Source organism: Falco naumanni, chromosome 2 (genome assembly GCF_017639655.2).
Source record: "Falco naumanni isolate bFalNau1 chromosome 2, bFalNau1.pat, whole genome shotgun sequence".
Classification (NCBI taxonomy): Eukaryota; Metazoa; Chordata; class Aves; order Falconiformes; family Falconidae; genus Falco; species Falco naumanni.
In genome coordinates, this window is record NC_054055.1 from 103,551,939 (window position 1) to 103,570,595 (window position 18,657).

Consider the following 18,657-nt stretch of genomic DNA (forward strand, 5'->3'; position numbering starts at 1 on the left):
GGACAAATTGCAGTAGAACAAGCTGCTGAAAAGAGGCCAAGAGGACCACAACCATCTCAGCTGGTGGCCTTCATAACATGCAAAAAGCACGTCATAACTTTCAGTTACTGGGGTGCAAATAGCTAAGTGTTATTTGCATAGTTGCTCTGGAGTTCTTGTGCAGTTAGATGCTCTCAAGGGTTGGCTTTAATTGTTCAGAAATGCTGATTGTTCTCTGAGCAATGCCAGCCATGAATTTCCTGAAAAGAAATTGGCCTCTTGTACTGTAGAGTGACTTTTTTATTTGTTGGGAGAAGCATGTTAGTATTAAGTTGTTTGCATATAGGACTGTGAGGAAAAACAACACCAGAAAGCCTGTACCTGCTATACTTCACTAGTAAATTGGCCATATGGGGCATGAGGCCAAAAATATCTAGCAAGATTCAGTGCATGCAGTGGAAAAAAGAAGGAATAAATATTAAACCCTGATTCTGCTAGGAATGTTTGCGTTATGTAGTAATTGGGTAAACAAAATCAGGGGTATCGAATCAAATGAAGAAGCTGCCACCCTGAAGATCTCTTCTTTACTGAAACTGTCAGCAAGAAACAACAACTTCTGTCATCAAAAGGAGAAGGCATAATAGCACCATATTTTTTTGGTATGGAGTGATATCCATGTATGTTCACATCCTAATCATTGGAGCAATTACTGTTGTTCGCATCTCCATTTCATTTCCTTGGCTGAGCACTCCTGGGATTTTGGACTGTGATTTCATTATTCACTTGGCTGTGCCATTTGTATTGTGTACCTGCTCCAGTAGATATCATCGACTCTTAATACTCCTGTGCTATGCAGAACAAATCATTTGCATTTGAGTAGGTCGCTATGGCTACTGGCTACCTAACTGTGTACTGCATCTGTAAAAGCCAAAAACTGAAGGTGTTTTGCAGAATTTAGACAAGGATCAACTGTTCACAATTTGAAATCATATCCGTATCCATTGTTGTTGCTAACAGCATGTACTTGTGTAGGGTTGATTAGGTACAATCTCTCTCTTCCTATTTTGGATTAATATTTAGAGAGCCTCTTTCTCAGGGCTGCAGGCTGACTCCAAAGGAAACAAACGTCTCTAGAGGACACTTGCATGACAGTGAGCAGATTAATTATACCTGCAGTCGTTCAAGGTGCAGCATAAAACCTAAAAGTTTCCCATTAAAATTAATTCTGTGCTATTCAAAAATACAAATTCCTGCTGGAGTTGTCTGAAATAAATCTGGTAATTTACGCTCTAGTAGTTTTCAGAGTACAGAAAAACTCCTTGACTGGGACTAACACAGAAGGTACCAGCTCAGTAGGATCCAAGTCTTTAACTTGCAGAGGTTCATTCAGAAATACTAACCCTAGCGCTTTGTTCTGTTCCCTACATGAATCACAAAGGCAGGGAAACAGCATTATCCCCGATAAAGAAAATGGTGAGCACTGAAGCGAAGGAACTCCAGCAGGAGACAGTGAGTCAGCATCAAAGTCTGGACCAAAACTCAAGCTTGCCAACTTGGAGCCCTCTCCTCAGAGTTGAGAACAAATGGAGAAATCTTCATGAAAGCACGGGCTGTAGTACCATACTGAAAGAATCAGTGTGAAGAATCATCCCTAATATGAATAAAGTACAGCTGGCGATTGGATTAATAACGCTAATTTTGTTGGTGTGAATGAAACAAGCCTCCACCATCAGAAATTCAGTGAACACTGCTGGTAAATTGCATGTATTCTAGAAAACCACTTTACATACTTGGAGATACCTGGTAATTCCGTCACTGTGCCCGTGTCATAGGCTGCCTGTCCCCCTTCAGAAACCATGTATGAGCTCTCCCATTAAAACTCTCTGCTGAGAGATCCATGGGGGCACCAAGGGGAAGTTTATGGCTTAGTGGTAACTGAAGAATGTTCCAAGGGTTGCAATACTGCTTTTGTTTCCCCCAGCAAACACCTTCAATTAGCTATTGTGCTGGGAGGGAGGCAGCTTCTCCACTAAAAGAGTAGCTTTTTTTCAGGGCGAAATATCCTTCTAGTCTGACAATGTGCTGCTTTGGTAAGCGTGGCCACAAAACACAGGTGGAGTGAAATACCCCTTGACTTATTTACCACTGAAATTCATTAGGTTATGAAGCAGACTGACATGTTTTGTTGCCTATTGTAGAGTAATATCTGCATTTGTGGATAAGGTCCACTTGCTTCATGAGTGTTCAATGAGAAACTGTATGCCTGAACAATGTTACCGTATAAATAATATATTAAAATGAAAGGGCTGTGAAATAACATTAGAAATCATTTGCAAGATACGCAGGCAGAGCACAGAAGTGGCCAAAAAATGAAACTTGACATGCATGCTTGGTCATCGCTTTGAAAATTATGACATTAAGATTGAATAACAAAGCCCAGCATTTAAAGGGAAAATCACATCTCAACAGAGTTTGGGATTATTTGCTGTACGTATTTTATTAGATTCAAATGTAAGCCCTATCATTTTGTGATCCAACCTGGGCTGCTTTCTTTTCAGGAAGATGATTTCCGTCATTGGCCCTGTAGTGAGGTTGTAGTAGGCTTCGTTGTGCTCCAGCTGTGACAGCTTCCAAGGTCTGGTTAAAGCGGGGTTTCTATACTAAGATGACAGAGGAAACAGGGGAAAACATGTATCTGACATTCTATACAGATCCCGAAAGAAGATAAAAAGTGAAAAATAGGACACAATCTCTGGGGTTTTCCTATCAGCAGGTCATCTCAAAATTTTGTAGGCCTCGCAAACAGCTTTCAAAAGCGTTTTTGGTTAAGACTTCCAGCATGCCTAACTTCATGAAACCTTAGCAAATATTGTCACTGGGTTTTGGATATTGTCACTGAGTTTTACTGGCTGTAAATGGGAACACCTGTCGTTAGCTTTTACCCACCTTTTCACCTGAGCCTTCCCTGCTCTCCCCCAAGGTGTGCATCTCACAGGTCTGCCCCCCTCCTAGCCACAGGTAAAAGGGACCTCCAGCCTGCCTGCCTGCCCACGGTGGGGAAGGAAGCAGTCTGGGCTCATCCAGAGAAACAGAAGTTGAAACACTGTTTGATTTCAGCACCAGAAGGAGAGAATACAAAGAACTACCAAGCCAACTTGTAATAGAAGGGCTACACGAGTCTATTTTGGTCTTCCACCCATCCCATCTGGAAGCCTAATTTTATTTTTTTTCTTTTCCCAGAACTTGCAATGAGCTTCCTTCTGATTGCCTCCATTGTTTCTGGAAAGAATTGTTTTTGAATGACCTCCATCAGCTTTAGCAGGATATTGCTCATCTGCAGTGCTGTCTTTCCAATGGCTGAGTTTAGAAACACAGCAAATTCCTCCAACCCCTCAAAGCCATGTGATCATTATCCTAACAAGCAGATAACAGTATTAAATTATTATGGCTAAGCCTGGCATTGTTGCTGCTCAACTAATTTTAATTTACAGGTTGTGTGGTGTCATGAGTGTGTGTTTCTTAAAAGTGCCTACTAATTGCACTTGTTGAATATACTTTGCATCTGTATGTTTGGGGGGGAGGGATGAGCCTCATCTGTTCCCTGCCTGTCAGAGACCTGTCAAATTCAGTAAGTGTGACTCAAGCAATTCCCCAAAGCCTTCATGTATCTCCAGTTCATTCACCTGTATGAGAATATTCATATTTGCATGCAAACAGTCTTCTGTCTCTAGGGCCTGGCTGTGGGGGCAGAACGCTGTGGCACTAAGGTCTCTCGTGGCACGTTACAGTCTGCCTGACACAGCAGCCCAGGTTGCTCTTGCTGGGTAAACATCCCTCTGCATCTGCCTGCAGCTTTGGCCAAGACTCTCAGTGGATTTCAGTTCTGACTTCAGTAGAAGATGGGTATGAGAGCGGCAGCGAGGACAGTGCAGCCCAGGATTCTGTATGGAGCTGTACGCTGGGGAGGTGTCCACCACCTGCCCCTCACACAGCCTGGCTGCAGGTCCCTGTGCCGGGAGGGGATCTGCCAGCTGCCGATGGGGAGCCCCGGTGGGAGCAGAGGCGCTGCCACCGAGCCCGCAGGTCAAAGGCAGAACGGGCAGGCTGCGTCACGCTGAATTTCGGCTACAATAGCAGCTGTTTCAGCATGAAACTCATTTTTAGCTCTCCTGACAGGTTTAGTATACCAATTATTACAATGCTGTTGCAAAGGCAAGAAAGTAAGGTTGCTTCGGCCTCCTGATTACAAGCTGTTTGACAAAGCACTACATTTTGATTTCTTTCTTTTCTGAGGCTGTAAGCCTCAACTCTGCCGATGTTCCTGGGTGCCTTCGTTTTTGATAGCACTCCCACAAATGTTGCACCCATCTTGCAGTTAGCAGTGGGCGGGGGAATAAGTGGAGACCACAGCTGCCCCCCAGGCGATGGGCAGGAGCCCCCGGCTGCAGGAGCCTGCACTGGTGCCAGGTACGGCCCCCAGGCAAAGCAGCTGTGCTTGCTCATCCCCTCCGCCTGGATCCCAGCGGAAGGTGTGCTGCCTCGCCGGGAAAGGCAGAATTTGTTAAATTGCCTCTAAATTACACGGATGTTTGGATCGTTGGGTTTTTTCGGGAACGCCCTGCAATGGTGGGGGTTGCGTTTCTGTACACGCCACTTCAGAGCGGGGATGGCGCGTCCAGGCCGCGGGGCTCCTGCAGCTACCGGTGGTGCCGGGCGGCCGAGCACAGGGGCGCTGCTGCCGCGAACCACCGGTACGAGGGCAATCCCCTCGCTGGTTTGCGGCCGGCCTGGGAGGCGCCCCGAGCGGCCGAGCGCGGCCAAGGGTAGCCCTCTCGCCGCTCGGGCCTCCCTCCGCGCTGGCCCGGCCCGGGGGCGGCGCGGCGCGGCGGGCAGCGAGGAGAAAGGGCGGGCCGGGCCGCCGGCGCTGCGCCGCCCGGGCGCCGCCGCTAGGGGTCTCCGCGGGGCGGGGAGGGCCGCGCCGGGCCGGGCGCACCGCCCGCTCGGGGGCGGGCCGGGCCATCAGCTGACCGGCCCCGCCGCGGCGCTCGGCTGGTGCCGCCGCAGCTCAGTCGCTCTCCCCGGCAGCGGCGCGGCCCCGCGGATTTACAGCCGGACCCCGCCGCGTCTCGCCGGCGTCCCTCCTTCCCTTCCTCCCTCCCCCCTTCCCGGCCGCCGCGATGCTGCCCCACTTAGCCCTCCTGCTGCTGGCCTCCGGCGCCGCTCGGGCTCTCGAGGTAAGCGGGGCAGGGGGCGGCCAGGCGGGGGCTTCCCCGCCGTCCTCCTCCGCTTCTCCGAGGCTTTTGTCTGCCCGCAGCCGCCCCCGCGGCGGGGTGGGGCGGGCGGCAGTCGCCGGCCCCCGTCACGCAGCCGGTCTAAGGGGCTCCTTCCCCGGCTGCCGTCGCCCTCCCGCCGCGGAACAATAGGGTCGCTCCCGCCGAGCGGGACGGCGAGCCGGGGAGCGGAGGAAGCGGGCGGGGAGCGGCCGGGGCTGGCGCCCCCCGCCCCCGCCACGCGTGTCCGCGGCCGTCCCTGCCGCCGGGGCCGGCGCCCTTCGCTGATCGGCTGCCGCTGCGGGGCTCTTCCCCGTTAACTTCGGCCGCCGCCCGCGGAGCCGTCTGGCGCCGCAGGGGTCCGCGGGGAGGGGCGGCGGCGGCGCCGCCAGCCGGCGGGCGAGGCAGGGCCGGGGAGGCCGAGTCCGTCCCGCGGGGGCCTTCCCTGCCGGGGGCTGGAGAGGGAAAACTTTCCCCGCGTGTGGGCGCGGTGCGGGCGGGGGGCGCGGGGGGCCGGCGGTGTTCCCCTCGCGGGGCGGGGGCCGGGGGCGCGGAGCCGGACTGCGGGCGGGCAGGGCAGCGCCCCCCGCATCGCGCACCTACGCGCAGGTGTGCGGGGCGGCGGCGGGCGGCTCCCCGTGGGCTGGCGCAGCAGCCCTGCGGAGGCGGGAAGGCGGCGTCCGCGGGGGTGTGCGGGGAGGGGGCGGCGGCCGGGGCCGGGCCGAGCCGTGCCCCCCCGCGGCCGGTGCCGAGCGGCGCGGAGAGGCGAGAAGATGGCGCCTCTGCAGTGCAGCAGAGAGGCGCCGCCGTGCGCGCTGCGGCCGCCAGCAGCCCGCGCCCCTCCGCGGCCGCCCCTGCCCTCCCCTCCCCGGGGGCGGCTCCGCCCGCCCGGCCTGGCGGCACCCTCCGCCGGGCCCCTCTGGGTGGGGCTGGGGGTGGGAGGGGTCCCCCGTACCCCGCCTCCGGCCGGCGGTGTGAGCGCACCGCGGCTCCTGCCGGCGCCGGGGGGGGGCCGGGGGGGCAGCGCAGCCCCCGACCTCGGTGGAGCCGACGTGGCCAAGTGTCGGTGCTTAACTCTCCCCTCCCACACCTTTTTCTTGGGGGGTGGGGAGGGGGGAGTTACCTCCCGTCTCCTTCAGGCCCTGGCTGCCAGACCTTGGCCTTGAGACCCCAGCTTGCCCCCCCGCCCCCCCGCCACGGGGGGCTCGCGGTCGGTGGGGCTGAGGTGGGTGCCCACATGTAGCCTGGGAACGGAGCCTGCAGCTCCTGCTCCCCGTTGGGCAGGGGGTTGCAGCCTGCGGCTCAGGTGCCCTTCCCGGGAGGGACCTCGGTACCCGCGGAGGACAGGAGACGGCTCTCCATCCCCGCCAGCAAGGCTGCGAGCCACAGGCTCTCGCTTCGAGGCGTGATCTTGTCAATGTTGAGCAGGGTACATCAAACTGAGCAGTTGTCAAGATGCTCAGAGGCTTAAAGCTTCCAGTTACAAAACTCATTTGGGTTTTTATCAGCTTGATGCAACTGCTTGTTGTCTGAACGCAGTAGAAGGAAATCTCTGCCTTGGGTGCACAGCTGAAGTAAAAAATGAGATTTTACAATTGATACCATGATTCAGGATGGACCTCAGAGGGATGAGCATTTCTGTCAGGTCCCCGCAGCCCTGGCCTTGCAGATGGGGATGTAGGTGTTACCGCTGTGAAGGTGCTTGCAAGAAAGGGGGTTTGGATTTTGCACCAAAGCCATTTAGGGGAGAGTCCGTGCAGACACCTCTGCAATGGTGTCTGCCTTGGTGATATCCAGAATTTTCAGAGACATCCTTTGCCTCAAAACGTTGGCTTAAATGGGCACTGATGTTTCCGCAGAAGCTTTTGATTTCATTCCATACCAACATTAGAAGCTTTGCGTTTATCCTTTTTTTTAATGGCGGGGTCGGTTTTAACACCTGGTCATATTGTGATCAGGCATTTGTCGGTCTTTATACTCTAAGGTTGATGTATTGAACAAGTGACAGATTTTTATAATACTAAAATATTTCATGATAGGAATTGCATGTGTGCATTTACTGCACTTGAACTGTCTTCATATGCTAAAGCGTGAAATTTTGATGCTTGAATTAGATTATTTTTAGATCTCTTTTCTGAAATGAAACATTTTTCCTGCCGTTTTTAACAAATGCTTTCAGGAGAGCGGCAAAGAACCTTTGTACAAAGTACTTTGCTTTCACAGGGAATAGTGTAACCAAGAGGGGAAGCAGGAACAAAAAAAATTTCTTGTATATTACACATTAAAAATTCCTTTCTAAAATTACAGGTAGATTAATGTTTATTTATGCAACTTTAAAGGAAATATTCCTTAGTGATGTTTGGTGGTTTTGTGATTGCTTAGCGTGTTGCTTATGTGAATCATATGTACTGGGTTTAGAAATCCATTGGCCAAGAGCTCTCATAATTTGTGAAACTGTCATATTCTTCAGTAGGTATGTTTCCATTTAATCTCTTGCTGTTAATTGTCTGATTTCAGTAGATAGATGTGACAGTGAATATCCTCGTGAATTTGTGTGAGTGATCCCAGTTTATAAATCAGGGTTTCCCCTAATTAGCACACTGACTGCCATGCTTGTTGTGGTCACTGCTCTAGCTCCATGTTTATAAGCGAGACTCTTTTACTAGCTGACCGAAACCAAGTTGGTGAGACATTGGTATCATACAAGCTGGCCCTCAGAAGGTTACTTAACAAAAGGTGTGTTACCTGAGAGCTTTTTTTTTTTTTTTTTTTTTTTAAACTGGGTAAGGTAGTGTTTTATGCATTCTTTTTTTTTTTTTTTTTTTTTTTTTTGTGATGAGCCCAAGTATTTGTTTTTTCATTATTTAGTTTTCAGGCAGATCTTTAGAAATGACTGTGCAACATGGGAACGGATGAGGCCTTTTCTTTCACTTCCATTACAGACTTTGGGTTTCTCTTCCCATCTGTTCCGTTCCTGAATTCCCCTGGCAAAGGCTTTGCATGTGTTGAAGGGTTCCTTTTGCACTTCTTATTTGAAATGCTGCCGTGTTGGGGTCAGCAGCCATGTGGGTAAGCAGGGCAGGACAGGGCAGATGCCCCTGATGGCACACCAGAACAAAGAGCCTTGGCAGCCAGGTGGGCAAATTAAACAGTAAAAAAAAAAAGGAGCTTCTTATTTGTCTTTTGTTTGATTAATGAGCAACAGACAGTTTTGAAACTGGTGTTCTCCAAATGTCTATCCTGGGGAAAAAAAAAAAGTGGTCAGCTGCTGTGCTTTTTCACAGAACTTGTATAAAAACATGAGGAAGCTGACAAGATTTTTTTATGTATTTTTTATTTTCTCCTTGAACTCTTTGTGTGACAGATGCAAGTGATCTTTCTTGATCAGTTTTAATTAATCATTGTTGAATTTTATGGCAAACCTACAATAAGTATAGGTCATCTTTGGTGTCTTTTTGTGACTTTCTTTTTGCCTACGTTTAATAAACTGTAAAGGATAATAAACAGTTTGGTTTGTAAGTTACATGACAAAAGGGTATGACAGTTTCTTTTAACTGGCAGCCCTTTTCCAATACAAAGTTTAGCAAAATGGCTTAAGAGCGTAGTAACTTCACATAACTGCTTGATGAGTTGGCAGCTGTTTTTTTGAGAATAATTTTTTTAGCGACTTAGTAGAATTATTAACACGAGCTGTTGGGTGTGGAAACTTGATCAAGAAATCAGTAGATAGGATCATAGGATCCCTTAGGAGGTCTCTGGTCTGACCCCCTGCCCAAAGCAGAGCCAGATCTGAGATCAGACCAGGCTGCTCAGGGCTTTCTGCAGTTGGGTCTTGAAAATGATGCTCCAAGGACAGAGCCTGTGTAACCTTGCTGGGTGGCAAGCTGCTCCATCCACGGTGTGGTTGGTTCAGCCTTCTGTTGAAACGCATCCTGAGCTGTTATTTGATTATTTTTAAGGCAGTGTCTCAGGGCTTAATTTACATCCTTATCTTGAATACACTGAATGAGTGTCATTTTGACATCTGTCACATCTTCCAAAAAAAATATGTTATAACCAAGAGCTGAAAAAATTGCATTTGGGTTTAATAAAACCCCATTCATACCTATCAAATGTCTGTGTGTGTATACACATGAATGCATACATGTAATGCATTAGTCATCTGATGTGTCAATATGTGTGCAAATATATGTAGAGATCCCCAATATATTTGCATATTGAATGTGTGACATTAGAATCACCACACGTGTACATCTGTGTATATACATTATGTTAGTGTATAGGCTGTATTAAACCAATGGTCGCTTACATGCCTCCTTATATCCAGGCAATGAAGGAAGTTCTAGACTGCTACTGATGAAAATGTAATTGGGTTTACATATGGTAATAGGTTCATTGAAATTGTTAGGCGAACTGTCTGGTGTGGTTTTAACACTTAAGTCTAGAAGCTGTGTGTTATTGGATTTAAATTCTGGGGATTTTGGAAAAAAAAAATATCCTGTGGTGTAAGAAGATTAAAAGTAAAGCAAATTGAAAAAATAGCAAATGACTTTCTGTAAGCTTGGTGAACTGTTAGAGCATGCTTTTGCAATGAGAGTTTGCAACGGTTGCTGCCAGACTGAGAATTGCTAAAAGCAATGTTGGTAAGGAGCATGAGCCTGGAATGATTGGGAGATAAAGGACTCCTCTTCACAGGAGTCAAACTTTTGCTCTGACCCGCTTTTTATTTTTGTTTAAAGCTGAGTGCAGTCGGTCTGAGCCTTCTCACAACTTGATCTGGAACCTGCTCTCCTGCCCTGACTCTCCTTCAGAAATGCCTACAGTTAAGGTTTTGAAAACACGTTTTCCATCCCTTTTGGTGATACCAGACCAGCTGAGGATATCAACCAGTAATAGCTGGTGTGTGTTTTTGAGTCTTCAGCTGTAAATACGTCACTTTTCTGCCCTTGATTGTAGCCCTTGTTTGTAATGTGACGTTGGTTCAGGAATCTGGATATTTGTCTTTTTTTGTTGTTTTGTTCATTTTGATTTAAAAGCCTTTAGAGAGTTACCTGATTATCAAATCTTTTTGTGCTCTGCTGCAGAGTCCAAAAGCTCTGGAGAAGCCTCCAGTTACCAAATTTGCTGTCTCTCTAGGTAAGAATTTAGTAACGTAACAAAAGAGACACAAAGTAAATGGGGATAATGACCCAGGGGATCAAATTGAATGACATAAGTGTGTATGTCTATATGTGTTTAGTAAAGAAATAACACCATGCTGCAATGATTCAAATAATTACAGGACACAATTTCACACGATGGCAATATGGGTAAAGGGCAGTACACTCCACAGTATGTGATTAATGCAAGTATCTTGCGGTGGCTCTTTCCAGGTGACAGACACATGCTTGTGTATGAATATAAAGAGGTTAAAATAAGTGATGCTTTTTAGAAGGGTGGAAAACCTTAAACCAGCTACTTATGGTAAGGACACCACTGTTCCACAGTTGTGCGTTGCAGGTTTCTTGCCCTGCATCAATAAATAGAAACAGGAGAGAGTGATAGACACAGATATTGCTGGTTTCTTTACTGCAGCTCCCAGTATAACAACTTTGTAAGCACTGGGACTTCTTTCAGCTGAGAAGCAGGACTTCGGGTATTTTCTTGATTGTCCTCCCAGCAAGTTCAGGAGAACTTGATGTTCTCCTGAGGACTCAATACTCAACGATAAGCGTAGATTGCAGTGATATATGAAGAGTTCCAAAAGAAACAAACCTTCTGGTCAGCTGATGGCATTTTACAAACTGTGGGACAGCCGAGCTTTAAACAGAGGAGCAGGTGAGCCAGTGAGCTTTGTGGTTTCGTAATCTGGTTGCTCCTTTCAGACAGTAGTTAAACACTGCTCTTTGGCTGGCAACTGACCTAGCTCAGGGCTAGCTGCTAAAAACTGTTCTCTTCCTGCTTCCACTGGTGGCCACCGCTTTGTAAGTTCAGCTTCTTCAGTGCTCTTTGACCCCTCTCTAGGCTTTGTGATCCTGTGCCATGTTGAAAGAAACGAGCTGTGCATTTTTTAGTAGGTGTCATCTTCTGGCTTTGGAGACCTGAGTCAGAAAAAGGCCACAAGCAGTCGAACTGGCCTAGCTAAAAGAGCAGGCACCTTCTTTGGGGAAGAGTGTCAACCTCTGAAACCACATTTGCAGAAGTTTGTGTAATAGCATTTAATTAAGGTGTCCCTTTGCCTTCCTCTGGTGACCTGCAGCAGGGTGCAAACAGTCTTTTTGCACCTGACCTCTCTTTGGTTCCCGATTGTTAAAAGTTAGCGTCAAGTCTCTGCAAAAGGCAAAAGTCCCCAAGGAGCTGCATTCAGGGATGGATAACTCCATTCCGATCCCACTGACCCATTTTGAGCTAATCCAGATAGAAATTCTCTGTTCATCCTTTTCTGGTCTGTCTTCCCCCAGAGCAGAGTTTATCTATTCAACCACAACAGATAACATATGACAGGAATGGGGCAAAACTGGTTGTACCTGTTAATAAAAGCATTTAAAAATTGCTTCTTTTCAGAACAGGCTACCAGTGTGATCTAGTATGGCAGTTTACATACGTAGTGTGATTTATGTAATTTCTGTTTGGAATTGCAGTTAGTAAAACAAAACGCATGTCTAATAGGGGTTTAAGGTGGGGGCAGGGGGGAGCAAAACCCATATTGTTTGGGAACTATATTAATATTGGACTTGAAGGTTTTTGGAACTATGGAACAGGAGTGTACACATACATAGCTCAAATTTAGGTAATAGTTATTTGGTGCTGATAGATTGAAGTATACCAGTAATTTTTTTCCTTGTGGTAAGGGTGAAAATTGCCTCCTCAGCCACCTCCAAAATTTAGAAGCAGTAGGCAGTGGGCACACATAGAAAAAAAATGGAGATGGGGCAGGATTTTGGAGTTATTTACAATCTCCTTGTTGTGCTATGGCATCCTTTTTGTGCACACAGCAAACCTTCCCTTACCATATCAGCACATTTTAAAGGTAGAGATTACTCATTCTGAAGCTCTGACCCTGTAAAATTGATTTTTTTCTCTAAATTATGGTCTCTACAAAGGGCCTTCCCCTCCTCCTACCTGCTTTGTCAGGAGCCACGATACAGGTCTGAGTTAAACAGCTATCTTCTTTCTGTGCTTATGTGAATTTACTTGTAGCTGTAGTTTTGGATCTGGAATATTGAGTACTGGAATATACAGTACTTCTGTTGCATTCTGCTTTCTTACCGTTTGAAAGGTAACTTGAAAAACTGCATTTGATCCCTGTATCTCACCTGAAAACATGGGGACATAGACACACCCACCCACCCCATGTGTTACTGTTAAAAGTTTGATTCTGTTGTAGTTAATTTTTGAAGCTCCTCATAAATTAAGTCATGGCTTCTGGGGCTGGGTTGGTGGGTTTTTTTCTTGGGGGGGCGGGGGGGAAGCTCTTCTCAATGTAGATCCCATATAATGCCTGTAAGGTTGTTTATGTAAACAGTAAAAAATACATTATTATCTAGGGGAAGGTAAAGGAAGAGAATAAAACTGTTAATGCAAGAAAAAGGCAGTGGCTTTAAAATGGCATTTACTATTTTGTGTATTTTCCTTTTTTTTTTCTTTATAGGTGTTGTAAATTTGAATGTACTAAATGATGATTGATCTTAGTTTAATTGCTGAGTGCTTAGAGTACTGGTGTGGAACTGAGGGGGTTTGTGTGTGCATAGCATTAGTAAGCATCTAGACCTGTAGCATGCATTAAGCTCTTGGGCTATTTTGAAGCTTGTTTGATATTCATCTGCAGCTCTGCCGTATGTGCCTCGTCTGTCCTCTGCCCACTTCTCTTAACTGTGAAGTGGAATAAAATTGCTTCTAATGACATGTCTTTCAGTATCCTAACTTCATCACTGTTCCATTTTGCCAGTTCTGTCTTCGGTTCCGTTAAGTCTTAGGAGGGGAATGCTGATCTGAAGTTGCTCAACAACAAACTTTTTAAACTGTGAATTTTGGAACTCCAACTTGTCCTCCTTTCAGTGTTGTGTAGCTCCTAGAACTTACTGCGAACGGTTTGCAGATGAGTGATTGTCCCAGCATCCAGAAGAGTACAACTTACCATGAGAACATCAGCTTTACATAATTTAAAAAAAAAAATATGCAGGCCTCTCCCCCCCCCCCCCCCTCCCCAGTTTAGAATGTATTGTTTAAATTTTATACAGGAGAGTTAGAAGGGGAGTTGGAAAGCCTAAAAAGTCAAAGATCAAAATAGAGGATCCAGAGTATATGTGTGTTTGAGGGAGTTCTGGAGACTTCTGAAGGTCTCCAAGGGGGACCTGGACACTGGCAGTCTCTTTCCATTCTGTTTATATTTGTTTCTACTTCGGCATTGTTGTCTTTCATTTCTTATAGTGGTACTGTAAGTTCTGGGGATTTTTTTCCTTTTTCCTGCTAGCCTTAACACTTGAAAAGCCAGTTGCTCCTGTTCCACGTGCAGAGTATTCTTCATAATCGTGATCACATCTGAGCTGCTGAGGTGAAGCGTTCCACCTCTCACTGCTGGCCTGTTGGGCCTGTTTGAATGCGGGCTGAGGCTGACACTGATAAAAATCAGCACTTGCTTGACTGGGTCGCAAACTGTTTTATTTTGGTGAATGGTAAAGAGGTGGGTAGGTGCCTGTGGTGGGCAGTCCTGCTGTGTGGTGGGGAAGGGAGGGTTATGGTATCGATTTGCATTGGCACCATGCACCGAGCTGCTGGCACACCATGGGCAACAGGCATTAAGCTCCTGCTCTCATGATGATGGGGCTTTCCTTTGGGCAGAGGCGCTAACTCATTCTGAAGTTGTTTGCAAGAAAATCCCGTGAACGGCTGAGTTTGGAGACAAAATGTAATCTCTGATAAACAGCGGGGTAAAATTAAATCAAAGCATTTTGCTTTGAAATTGCAGTCTAAACTATTTCTGAAAACGTATTTAAATGAGACTTAGGATTTGTCAAACAGATTTAATTAAACTATAGCTACAATACAAATTCTACACTACTAAGTTTCTGTTTAAATCTAACAAAACTTCTGTGGGCAGTGGGCAAAAACACTGAAAGTCAAGTCCCAGGCTCTGAAAATGGGGGCTGTCGCATGTTGCTTGACTCGCATGTTGCTTGGCTCATCTGAACTGTCTCCTTTAGTGTGAGTGGGGCTACCTGTGCTGGAATATAAATGCATGCATAAATGTTTGTGTTTGAAGAAAATTGTCTCTCTTAACTGATAAGCGAAAGGAAGCTTTAATTAATTTGTCGCTTAAAAGAAAGCTGTGGAGTAACAAGAGGCTGTTACTTACTCCTTTGATAAGCAGAAGGACGAAAAATGTGACTTACATAGTGCTTTCGACTTGTGAGACTTGGTAGTAGTGGGCAAGGGTCTGAGTTTTCTGTTTTGACATTGAGGCTGGTAATTAAGTGGCCTCCTCATTTTTAAGAGGGACATTGAGGCCTGGAGACCATATGGAAAATGGGCCATAGGAAGGATTAACATTGGGCCAAGCCAGAGGCACCCGCCTTGTGCTCTGCAAGGCTTCCCAGCCCCGGGCTGCTCCTCTGCCATGACCTCCTGCCCCCCAACACCCTGCAACTGAGCAGCAAGTTTAGGTAACCTCGGCATGGATTTGAGGTTACCTTGTTGTGTGCTAGGTAAGGTTTTGGGGAGCTGAGCCCATGTGGGCTCAGGGAGGAGAGGGCTGGGACAGGAATGTTAATGGCCCTGATAGATATAAGTAATTCTGGTTCTACCTCCAGAGCTGGAATTTTTAGATGAGAAGAACAACCAGTAATTTATCAAAAAGGAAGACTGAATATCGTCTTAGTTGCCCTCCACAAAGAAGAAATGCCAGGCAAGGAAAGGCATGCCGAGTGCTGCTGTCTGGAAGGCATTCAGATAGGAAACCTGGGACATGTTTTTAACAGTATGGGCTTGGCACAAGCTGGGGAGGGAATAATATTTTTTGCCTCCAGATGTGAAGACCGCACAACCAATTTTCTAAAGAGATGAATACAAGATGTTTGGCTTCATCGTGGTAAATGGGAGAAATGTAATAGTCTGTGATGTGCAGGAGGTCAGATCAGATACGCTCTGTTCAGATCATGGGATATAAAATCTGTACCCACGGGGAACTCCCAGTGTCTTGAAACACACACCCCGAGGAGAATACAGCAGTGTCTGGTCGTGCAGAGTTTTGTAGACACTAACACTGACGGCAAATACAGCTGAAGGTGTTTGCTTGTTGATTTTAGGATAAAGTTTTGGTGTTATCAAAACATAATTAAGCCTTAAACTTGCCTCTTTTTTTAAAAAAAAAACAACCTGTTGTGAGTTAGCATTTTCTGGGACAAACTGCTTAGTATGGTTTGGGATTTCACAGATAAAAATGCATTAATATTTGCAGAACTGTTTAATGAAACAGTTGGAAAATGCCTGTTCTTACTGTTAAATTGCAAGAAAAAGCGAGTTACAAGTTTTCTGAACCTTTTGAAAGAAAGGATATAGGTTTGTTTTTTTTTTTTCATTGGTCCTGCTGAAACAAAAGACCTGGCAAGCTGGGCTGGTTGGGATTATTTCCTGTGCTGCTGGGTAGGACCAAGCAAGTTTGGATTGTATGTTTACGGTTGTCTTTCCTCTGTGCATTCAGCCCAGCTCTGTGGCTCTCCCCAACAAATTTTAAAGAAGGAAGGAAAGAGTTTTTAAGGAATTGGCTCGAGCTGTAAATGGCCATAACAGATAAGGAATACTTAATGCATTTCAAGTCTTTTCATTTATTAAATGTCTGAGCCTGCAAAAGAAAAAAAAAACCAAACCAACCTTGGGACAATGATCACTAAATAATGTATCTTAGGAGCAATAGCTCCCAAGTGTTTCTGCAACAGCTGAGGCTGGTGTAAAAGGCCACATGAGCCTTTGGGGAGTGCTGTGTTTAAGCTGGAGCACAGGCTTTGTTTACATCCATTACTTATTTTTAATTACAGAGAAGAATTTGGGTAAGGAAAACATTTAAAACTTGAGGAATTGGGCACGTGAGCAATCTGCAAGTTAAATTTCAGTACCCTTGCCTCCGCTGCCAGCAGCTCTTGCTGGCATGAGGCTTCTGGCAAGATGTGAGCTTGTCCAGGGAGATGGAAGAAAACTGAAGTAATTGTGGGTCTCTTTGCTTATCTCACCACTCCATCCGAGTATCATTTGTTTTGTTCATAATGTGCTTGTCTGAAATATTTGCTTTGAATTCTTTTATTTGCCTTTTTCAAAGACCTTTTGGGTTTTCCCTCCCCTTGCTGAGCACTGTGGTTCTGGTGCTGTTCCGCAGATCTTCTGCCCAGTGTGGCTGATAGGTGTTGTCAGGAGCCATACCCCCAGCGCCTGAGGGCTTTTGGGTGTCTTCCACACAAATGAAAACTCCTGTTCTTATTTACCATGTCGTCAATAAACTCCTTTGGAATTCTTGTTAGATTTGTCTTCGGGTCATTGCTGTTTGTCAGGTCTTTTTTTGTATTGAGCTGCTTTTGTTTTGCTTGAACAGTTTTAATTTTTGTTTCAGGAGAAACAATGCAGTCTAAGGTTCATCTAGTAATAAATAAATAAATCAATAAAACCCAGCAAAAAATGCTCCAAAGAAACACCACCCACCATCCTCAGTTCTCACCCTAGCTATCTTTGAGAACCATGTGGTGTCACTGGCTTCATAATTCAAAGACTAATTTTAATCATGTCAGCAGCCAAACTGCTGGTCTGCCTGAAGGTGATCAACAGAGGAATTAAAATGGGAAGACTTTATATGCTGCTGTGGTGTGTGGTGTAAAAACCAGGCTGAATAATTTTCCCCAGTTGGTGGGAAGAGGCAGTAAACAACTTACTAAGTGTTTTTGGAAATGTAGTCAGTCTGCTGCAAGAATCAAATAGAAAAGTAGGGAGAAAGCCTTAGAATTGCTAATCAATCTTTATGTGGTTTAGCACTTCCTAATGACACCACTGTAGATTTTGGTAACAGGTACCTAGCAGATTCAACCTTCTACTGCTTTGTTTGAATTAACAGCGTATGTCATAGGATACCAAGTTTTCTAGCTAAACCAGGTGATACAGAAATCCAGGATGGATGCGTTTTTGAGTCAAAATGTTTAGAAAAGAGGGAGTATTTTTAGCCAACAGTTCTCATTACTTCAATTATATATCATAGACAAACCCACATATAATTTCCATTGGGAAGTGTCTGTGTTTTCAGTCCTATGCAGTCAAATCACTTAGGGCATCTAAACTGGTACAATGTCGAGAACATTGAAGGCTTTGGATTGTGTGTGCCATGTCCCCTTGTGATTTGAAAGGAGAAAATGCATCTGGGGCAAGAAGGGTGCCCTGTTCAGATGTGGCTTTTTAAGTCTGTAAGAGATGCTTTGCTGTGTATGATTTTTACCTTTTCCTTTAGGAAAGTGGGGAGGGCACAACTTTCTGAAAAACTTCCTTTAAAGTAATGCTTATTGTTGCTAGACGTGTTACTTTGGAGACTGTTTAAATTGGAGGTGGGGAGAGGTAGGTGTCACCGTTTGCAAGTTTGGTATTCTGGCAACACCCTTCTGTCTTTCAGAGAGGCTTTATCTCTGTAGTTGGTAACACCGAGTATCAAGAACAGAAGACAGAAAGAGCGTAGAGGTGAAGTAGGGGTTGAGCTCCTACAGAGTTAAACTGAAACCTTGTCTGCCTTTTTAAACGTATTTGTACAGATCTGTGCTAGTGGTTTGGTTCAGTCAGCTTAGAAACTTTCCCACCCGTCTGTCTTTTCCTCTCAGACCTGAAATGATACTTAAAGCTTTTTATTTAAAAACAACAACAAAACAACCAAATAAAACAATGATTTTTTTGGTGGGGCTTTTCGTGTGTATGGTTTTCGTGGTGTTCCCCCACCTCTTCATAGCTCCCTCTCTGACATACTTTAAAAATACTATTGAAGCATCCCAGACTGATTCTTCTGTCTTTGTCAGATCACGTGTATTGTATTAAATAGTGTTTCTGGTGCCCAGAATAGTAAATGTCGTTGGTATTTTTGTTTTTGGTCTTAGCCAGGTTTATGTACATGGTGTTTGCTATATTCTGTGCCTAGATTTGGTTTAAGCATGCAAGCTAGATGCCCTTACAAATAACAATAGTGGGCAGATGGCTTGTAAATCAACAATTGACAAGTTAATTGCATGAGTTTCAATATAACTTAAAAAAAACCAAAAACAACAACCCTCCAAACAAAACAACCCAAGAAATGGAAAGGATATAATGGCTTTATTTTCAAAAGCAGCACACTGGTTATGAATTTGTGTTTGCAGAACAGAGTAAATAATGCAGTTCTACAGCGTGCATTGTTTTGATTAGGTGTTCAGAAATG

The 18,657-nt window shown here is 45.7% G+C and overlaps 1 protein-coding gene across 4 annotated transcripts in view; it reads left to right on the top strand.

The window, feature by feature from the left end:
- The first annotated feature begins 4,961 nt into the window (after positions 1 to 4,961).
- LOC121083016 (amyloid beta precursor protein) overlaps positions 4,962 to 18,657 on the top strand; it is a 229,415-nt gene continuing 215,719 nt past the window's right edge. For all 4 annotated transcript variants that reach the window (XM_040582851.1, XM_040582852.1, XM_040582854.1 and 1 more), the window contains exon 1: positions 4,962 to 5,213. In XM_040582851.1, coding sequence (XP_040438785.1) covers positions 5,157 to 5,213 — 57 coding nt within the window. In that variant the 5' untranslated portion in view covers positions 4,962 to 5,156. The remainder of the gene's footprint in view (positions 5,214 to 18,657) is intronic.